General features: G+C 33.3%; 2 protein-coding genes across 3 annotated transcripts in view; one reads left to right on the top strand and one right to left on the bottom strand.

Moving 5' to 3' along the window:
* LOC118736502 (trichoplein keratin filament-binding protein) overlaps positions 1-8,560 on the bottom strand; it is a 170,713-nt gene that overhangs the window by 47,795 nt on the left and 114,358 nt on the right. The gene's annotated exons all lie outside the window — the stretch shown is intronic.
* The window catches only part of LOC118750274 (peptidoglycan-recognition protein LB-like), a 32,416-nt gene that overhangs the window by 11,570 nt on the left and 12,286 nt on the right, over positions 1-8,560 (top strand). Inside the window, exons 4-6 of the mRNA XM_036485000.1 lie at positions 230-246; positions 3,577-3,583; positions 7,558-7,581. Of these exons, the coding sequence (XP_036340893.1) occupies positions 230-246; positions 3,577-3,583; positions 7,558-7,581 (48 nt within the window). The remainder of the gene's footprint in view (positions 1-229; positions 247-3,576; positions 3,584-7,557; positions 7,582-8,560) is intronic.

Here is an 8,560-nt window from a genome sequence, read left to right as displayed (position 1 = left end):
AAAAAAAAATAGTCTAAATCGAACGAATGAGTTTTTTATTTTACTTTTCATTTAAAAATTATAATTTTTTCTACACCTAAATATCTAGGGAGCAATTGTGAAGTTTTATTGTGGGAAGAGCACTTCCCTTTTTCTTCAAATCGTTCTTAATCAGTTCAATGAGTTGGTATGATAATTATTTTTCAAGGCAAACGGTGAGGACCATGACACCTGTATCTTCGGTTGCCAGACGTACTGATTTTATCAGTACAGTACTGATTTTTCAACTCTTGTACCGATTTTATTCATTTCTTCAATCAGTACGCTAATGTCTTGATTTTTCAAAATTTGTACTGATTTGTACTGAATTTTCTATTCAAACAAAATACTTTAGTATTTTTCTAAAGTGTTTACATAACGTTGGAACTTCCTTAAACTGTACTGTAAAAAATAATAAGAAAAAAATTCAATTATAGTTGACATGTTTTAGATAATGTTTGATATGCCCAATATCGATACGCCGGGTCGTTACGTACCAGTTGCGATAATATGATGGAGCTCAATTTATTTAAAAAGACGGCTGCCGTTTTTTTGTCTAGTGTTGACAGTTTTCTCGAAAATAAGTTTCTGTTTAATAACAACAAATTTAAATATTCGAATGGCTTTTGCCTATAACTTACAACTCTTTTTTCACAATTTACTGACACTGTAAAAGAGTATTGCATAAAAGACATACGTTTTTCAAAGTTTTTGCGTAGTTGAAAAAATTAGTTTAAGCCATCAGGAATTATATATGAAGTCCTTAAATAGTGGCACTTTTCCACAGTTTTTTTTTTTCAATACTACACTCAAACGAAGCAACTGAGAGGATCTTAAGTAAAAAGTTTGCTTGCTGGCGCATATACTTCTAATTAAAATTATTTAAAGTTAACTTCATATTAAAGTAATTTTAAAAGGAAAAATGTATAGAATTCTTTGACTACACTGAAGATGGAAATGAACTGAGTATTGCTATTCAAAAATGTCATAAATATGAAATAATTGATTGGCTTCTGTGTACAATGATGTGTACATTCATGTTAAAATGAATAACACTTATTTTTTTTTTATGAACTATATTTTATTTATATACCAAAATATTGTTGAAAACAAGTGCTCTGGTGTTTTAAAGTATTATCTGTTACTTACATTCATAATTTTGCTTTGAACAAAAATGTACTGAAAAGTACTGATTTTTTTGGCATGAAATAGTCTAACGTACTGATTTTGCGCATAAAAAAATCTGGCAACCCTACCTGTATCCCAGCAACTCTTTTGCCACTGCAGAAAATTACTAAAAAAAAAATAAAAGTCAACCCGAACAAAAATCGTTCACTGCTGTTTTTGTTGTAGCAACTTACTAAACTCTCGACAATCGACTGCATGTTGCTTTCGTTCCCTTCTAACGGCAGGCCGTAGGGAGTGGGATGTTATATGATTATGGAATTCAATGAGATTATGGAATTCAATGGGAGTTGCCGAAGTTGTTGATTGATTCTCGATGAATGGCCTGTCTATAAAAAAAATCATATTTGTATGGCCGTTCTGGTTTATTAACGAACAAATCTTGTAAATATTGGTGAATCCCATTGAGTGTGAATAACAAATGTTTTTAATATTCTATCGGATTTCGCAATAAAATTATTTTTTTTTTGTATAAAAATGATTTTTGACACCTAAGTTTTCGAAAATAAGCTACAAAAAATTGTTGACTCTTACAAAATAAAACATCTCGTCATAAAAAAAAACATATTTGAAAAATAATTCTTGAAAAAGTCCATTTTTTTGAACCACATTTTTAGTAGCAAATTAAACAGCGAGTGATTACGATGGTTTGATTTTAAATCCGCAATTTACTGGTGTTCACTACGTAAATCTACTTCAAAAAGTTCAACTTTAATAGCTAAGATAGCCTTAGGACAATTATGAGCATCTTATATTTAGAAATATTAAGCCCCTTTCTCTAGCTTTAAAACGACGTTCAGATAAAAAACCCGAGCTATAACGATTTGAAGAAGAACATGAAAATTGTAAGCGAGTCGGAGACATGACATAATTTTTTTTACGAAACTATGTGACCAAAAGTTCTTATAAAAACTAAGAGATGAAAAGTCCGTTTAAAATAGCCTGTGGAAATCAATCGCTTGAATATTTGCTGTACATTTGATAAGTTCTACATTTTTCTACAAATCATCATTTCTATTAAAGCTTTGGTGACAGGGAGATGCTATCACAAAAAAAAGAAAAGAAAACACAAAAAAAAGGAATTTTTAATTTATTTTCAGCATTTCAGCTTTCAAAAAAATGTTGTTAACGGGTTGATTTCTTGTTTGCTAAAGCACTTTATTTAAAGAGCCACAAAAGGAGCAACTGCAACAAATACTTGCACATCAGTACTACTGACAATGGCCAAATATCGATAGTTGCTGCTTTTGTTGTTGAAGCGTAGAAACCCAACAACAAACATGCACCCTTAAAGCGCAGACTTTTCACGAGTGAGTTTATAAAAATTGACCGAAGGCAAACTGAAAATTGTTATTTGTTTGCTAATGGTAAACAAAACAATAAAGCAGCGGCATCAGCAGTAGAATTGGTTGCAGCAATAAAATCGCCAGTGTTTCGGAAAAACTGTTGGCAATTTCGTTTTCGTCACAATAGCAGTCACTACAAAAATAACAACGACAGTAGCAAAAAAAAAAAAATAAATGTGAAAATAAAAATAAATACCAATGACAAAAGCATACATAGTAGATACATACATACATACATATGTATGTACAGCAATTGCTGCTGCTGCTGCTGCGGCTGCTGCTGTTGCTCGCGCGTTAACAGCAATAAACATTGACGACCATCGAGCCATGGCAAGCCAACTGTCGCAGCAACGGTGGCAGCTAATAACAAAAGTAAAAGTAAAAGCAAAAGCAACAACAATAGCCGCAAACTGCATTTTACAGCTCAATTGAAAATCACAGCGGAAAAATAGCAACAACACAAACACAATGAGGCAGCGTATAGCAGCGCTGTTTTTCCACGCGCTGCTGCACTTTTTCCATCGAGCAAAATGTGTAAAAGGCAAAGGCGAGAATAGGACGATAAAATTGACTGCGACAAGAACAGCTTCAAACACACAGAAAAGCGCAATAAAATGGCATTTTTTCCGCGCGGTGTGCTTTCATTGGGCTTCACTCGATTAACGCACATTCACACTAGCAGACCATACATACATAGTTGCCAACTTGGTGCTTTAAGCACTAGATTTAGTGCTTTTTGAAAATTAAAACGCCAAAAAAAATGTTTTAGTGCCTAGTGCCCTTTTTAGTGCTTTTTTATGAACTAAAATTTCTGAATTTACAAGAATCTACAAATTTAAATGCACTAAAATGCAAGCCATGATTGATGAAAAAATGAAGTTGCAAATCCACGTTCTTGCGTTCTTGTTAAATTGTATTCGCATTGAAAATGCTAGCACGCAGATAAGTTAAGGTTTTATTTTTTTATTTTCTTGATTATTGATTGATTACACAGTTCGAAAAATTTTATCTTTTTTTCCCACCTTAGTGCATCGGTTTTTTGTAGATTTTTCGGTGCTGAATCCAAATCTGGCTTCAGAATTTTTCTACCACGTCCGAATTTTGAGATATCCTAACCTCTAAGCGTAAAACACGGTTTTTCGCAATATTTGAGGTTATATTATAAAACAACAATTTTTTTTCGCTCATTTCTACTTAGGGTATCATTAAGTATTACTCTTCCCCTTTCAAATTCAATTTCGTTTGTTGCGATTCGATTGTTTTTTCTCCAGATGTACCAGTTTTAATGTGCAGTACTTCGGTATTACTTCGGTATTACTTCGTAAGCATGAATGTGTATTTATTTATACATGTAATAGTGTTTATTTTTTTACTTTTGTTTACCACAAACTGTTATGAAAAAAGAGTATCCTTTGATAAAAAAAAAGATTTAGTGGTTTTAGTGCGGTAAAACGCTCTTTTTTTCAAGGTTTGGTGCTTTTTGAAACTCAAAAGTTGGCAACACTGCATACATATATGTAATACACACACACATATACGTATATATTTATACATAAATACATACATATGTATATAATATATTTATATTTATGAGCGCCGATTTTGTTTGTTATTATTATTGCTTTGGTAGCCATGCTTTATGTTGCTTGCAACAATTTCTACTTTTCTGCTCGTTTGTCTTTTCAATTGACATTGGGCCCTTTGTTGCCGTTGTTGTGCGCCATTGCAACAATTAATTGCTGTTTTCCGGTTTACATAGTGGCGCCCTTTATTGCTATAACAACAACAACAACAACAACAACCGAACCTAACAAAACGAAAACTAATCATATTTATATATAAGGGCTATTGAAAAAAATTTAGCGGCAAAATGCGCAAGTGGTTTCAATTGCCCTTTCCGCTTGCGAAAATGTATGAACGAGTCCCCTGCAATATTTGAGGTTCTCGCCTCTTGCTGGCTAGCGTTCAATTTGGCATTGTTGTTGTGTGACTTTGGTGCTTTATTAACTGTTCGATTGCAAAGTTTAAATTTTTCATTCAAAGGGGTGTGATTTTGTTCGAGAGGGCCTTTTGTTGTTGCTTAAGTGTGTTTGTTGTTTGTAGTGGAGGAGTATTCTGAAAGAATCCAAAACGGTAGTTTTATTTAGATGTATTTATTAAGGTGAATTTGATAGAGTGCTTCATCACGCCTTGATTAAGTTGGATTAAGCTGCTGCAGCATGCTGTGGCTGTGCGCTGATTGACTTCGACCATCTACCTGGAAACAAAAGCAATAACATTGTCCATAAGAGCATTGTACTTCGCAAATTTTCGTCGAACAAATGTTTGGCAGACAGTCGAAAAAAATACGAATGAAGATACTGCCGACTAAAAGAGCCCTCTGGAGTGGCAAACAAGTCTTCAACAAACTCGATTCATTCAACCCCACGAAGGATACGACAGTTATCATTGCCGGAAAGTCCATTCTACTGGCTTGCTTTTATATAAGCCGAAGGACCCGTAATGACCAGCATAACCAGTCGCACTTGGGAGCGTTCCAATTGTATAAGTCCAACTCAGAGCAAGACTTAGCATTTTAGTTCACTCCTTGGTTCTTTGTCTTTTCATGATAACAATTCAATGTTTTAAAAAAAGTTATTTTTTCTTTACTCTTTGAGATCAATACAAAGGAAGAAGAAATACCGAGTAGGTCGAAGTCCTTTTCAAAAGTGTTAAACTTTTTATTGGAAACAATCTTTCCTATCGAAGCTCTCTAGGCCCAGAGCTCTAGCAGTGCAAAGATATCTTAACGTCCTGCACCAAACGTTCTTTAGAAAATTTTTTCAATAGACGACCTCTTTCTTTTGTGGTTACTCAGTTGTGATCAGAAATACTTTTTTTAACCGACTTCACAAAAGGGAGGAAGGTTATCAATTCGTCGGTTTTTTTCTTTTTTTATATGTATGATACCGCATAACTTAGGAACACGTTAACCGATTTCTATAATTCTTTAAAAAAAAAAGGATTTTTGCACTTTTTCATATACACAAGAGTGTGAATTTCTTACGAAATAAACGCAGGAGACCGTCAGCATCAAAATTTCAAAATATCAACGGGAGTTTTTGTAAGTTGCCTTTGTTGTATTAAAAAAAAGCCCGAAAAAATTGCCTAAAAAAAAAAATTCTTAAAAATAAACGCGCTTTTTAACCGTTTGAAACTTGCACTTCCTTAGACTAAAATTGTATGGGCTATACAACTGCAAATCCAAAAATTTTCTAAAAGTTCAGAATAAAAAGTTGACATTTTGTGAAAATTTGTTGAATTTTCCTAAATTTTGTCTTAAGTGTGCAACTGTGATTTACACGGTTTTGGTTAAAGCTTAGACGATAGTTTAAAAAAACCATAACAAAAAAAAGAATGTAGCTGGAAAAATATTACCAAAATTAAAAAAAAACAACACGTGGTCATTTGTTTGAGTCACTGTATATCACGAAAAATGTGGCTTTATGTTCCACTCATGTGCCATGACTCTCGCTTTCGCGCCACACAAAATACGTATGCAACTACTATATAGTATCGAGTACATATACTCCATACATATGCACTAGGGTGCCCATCGAAAATATATATAATTTTTTAATTTCGAGACCCTACCCCCTAATTTCCTTCCTTTTTGTATCAGTTTTGAATAAATATTGATGAATTCCTTAGCCAATACACAAATACAAATACCTAACTTCGACAATTTTTGTGTGATTGCAATAAATGAGGTATCAATTTATTTGAAAGTAGATTTAATTTAAGGTAGTACTACATATTTTTAAATTGTAGAAATTTAAAAAAAATTAAGAAAAAATGTTTTTTCTTTTATTATCCCGATGAAAAATTCCAACAATTAAAGTCTGACAATAGATTATTATACATTATTTTAAATGTCTATAAATGACAAGTCGCGAGACCTAAATGATTTCTAAAAAATCTATAAAAATAGGCAATCATATTTCTTGAAATTTCCAAAAAAATTTTTTTTTGATGGGCACCCTAATATGCTTGTATGCAGATAAAATTATTTTCAGAACTTAATATAAAACCACTAAAATGCAGCTTTTGGTTCGCTCTACACATTTCAATGCCTAAAAGGTAAAAATTAATTCATATGCATTTATTTACATGCAAGTAGTTTTAGTACCCATAGCTACGAGTACCCTTCGGCGAGTTAAAAAGTTCTCGGCAAATGCAAATAACTTTTTACCAGAAAACACGAAAGGCTTAGGGCACATGAAACACATGTAAATCTTTAGTTAGAATATGTTTTCGAAATTTTTTAAAACTTTAAAAAAATTCATCGACACCGCAGCTTTGTATGGAGTATAAAAATAAAAATAACGAATGGGCGCGCGAGTGAGGTTTGACATGCTAGTGCCACACTGTTGGTGCCGCTTACCATGGCGTTTGGCAAAAGCGCCCTAAACAGAAAATCAGAAATGTGAAAGTTTTGTGAACCACAGCATCCAAATGTTGCAGAAACAAAATATAAACATGCCGCAACACTTAAAAAATTCGGTGCGGTTTAGTGTGCCACCGAACAGGGAGCAACAACAAAAAAAAATGAAAAAATGAAAAAAATTAAAATTTATATTTCCGGCCACAACTCGGATTTAGGTATGCGTGTAGTCTGGATTGATGATACACGAAAAAAGTGAGCTTATTTTAAATGTGATAATGGGGATGCGATAATATTTATTGCTGTAGTTTCTATTGCCGCAGTGCAGTGCTTGCCGCAATGTCTCTTGTGTTCTAGTAAAAATTCTGAAAGGGAGCGATCGCTAGATATTTTTCTAACAGATTCTGTGATGAGATTTTTAATATTGCCAAACAAAACTGATTCAAAGGAAAGCTGAGTAAATTTTTTTTGTGCGCAATTTTTTCCATTGGCGCTCCTTTGATGTACCCCATCTTTGAGGCTGATCTATTATATTTAGAGAAAACTTCACGAACAAGTCTTTCAGAGCTTTCGTACTAAACTCAGCCATATGAAGGTCAAAAATACTGAATGGTCAAGAATAGATAGTCTCAGGTTCGGTAAAGCTCTTTCCTTTTTTTCTCTAACAAATCGGTACGGAGTTATCCACCTCGCCGTATGCATTTCAAAGCCTTTTGGCTGTCAACGATTGTAGTGCTATTCCTTGATAGAGACTAAGGGCCGGTTGTTCAATGTCTGATTGACCCAAATCGGAGGTAGAAATCGTCGATAGTGTAGTGGTGGTCATAACCAGACATTGAACAACCGGCCTTAAGGGTCGTTTGCACTATGTCCAACTTACACTAACTAGAGGCAAAAACTCCAGTTAGGCACATCGACTGCTTTATCTTTCACATGTTACGAGTATATGCATGAAATCGATAACGATGTATACATACATACATACATACATACTTCCAAAAATATATAGTAGATATAGAAGCCAATGCGACAAAAAAATTCTAAAAAAATTAACGGTAATTCGTAGCCACTTGAAATTTGCACATTATCAGACTAAAATTGCAGGGGCTAAAAAACTGTGTACTCAAAAAAATTCTATCACTTCCGAGAAAAAAGTTTGAAATTTAGGTGCAAGTTTGTTACACTTTTTTGTAGTTTTCGACAAATTGTTGAACTTGGGTATATATGGGGTTTGTCTGAGAATGAACTAAAGTTTAATTGAAAATTCTTAAAAATAAATAAATAAACATAAGGGGCACACAATATCACTTGGAAATGGCGTGCTATAGATATGACCGGTACTGTATATACACCACACACATGTATGTACATACATACATAGTTTACTTACAGCTTATTTTCGTTTAATTTATATTTAATTCAATCTACATACGTAAATTTGCTCTAAACTTTGCAATGTATGTTAATGCAACAAAAGCGGATGTAATTGCTGCCAGCAAAATTAGAATAAGGATACTGTTAAAAAAGGTCGACAATTTTTTGCAATTCAAAAAGTATTTTATTCTTTAATTCGTTTATAACTTTTCCA

Source organism: Rhagoletis pomonella, unplaced genomic scaffold (genome assembly GCF_013731165.1).
Source record: "Rhagoletis pomonella isolate Grant_MI unplaced genomic scaffold, Rhpom_1.0 Rhpom_scaffold_00001, whole genome shotgun sequence".
Lineage (NCBI taxonomy): Eukaryota > Metazoa > Arthropoda > Insecta > Diptera > Tephritidae > Rhagoletis > Rhagoletis pomonella.
This window is presented reverse-complemented; position numbering and strand designations above follow the sequence as displayed.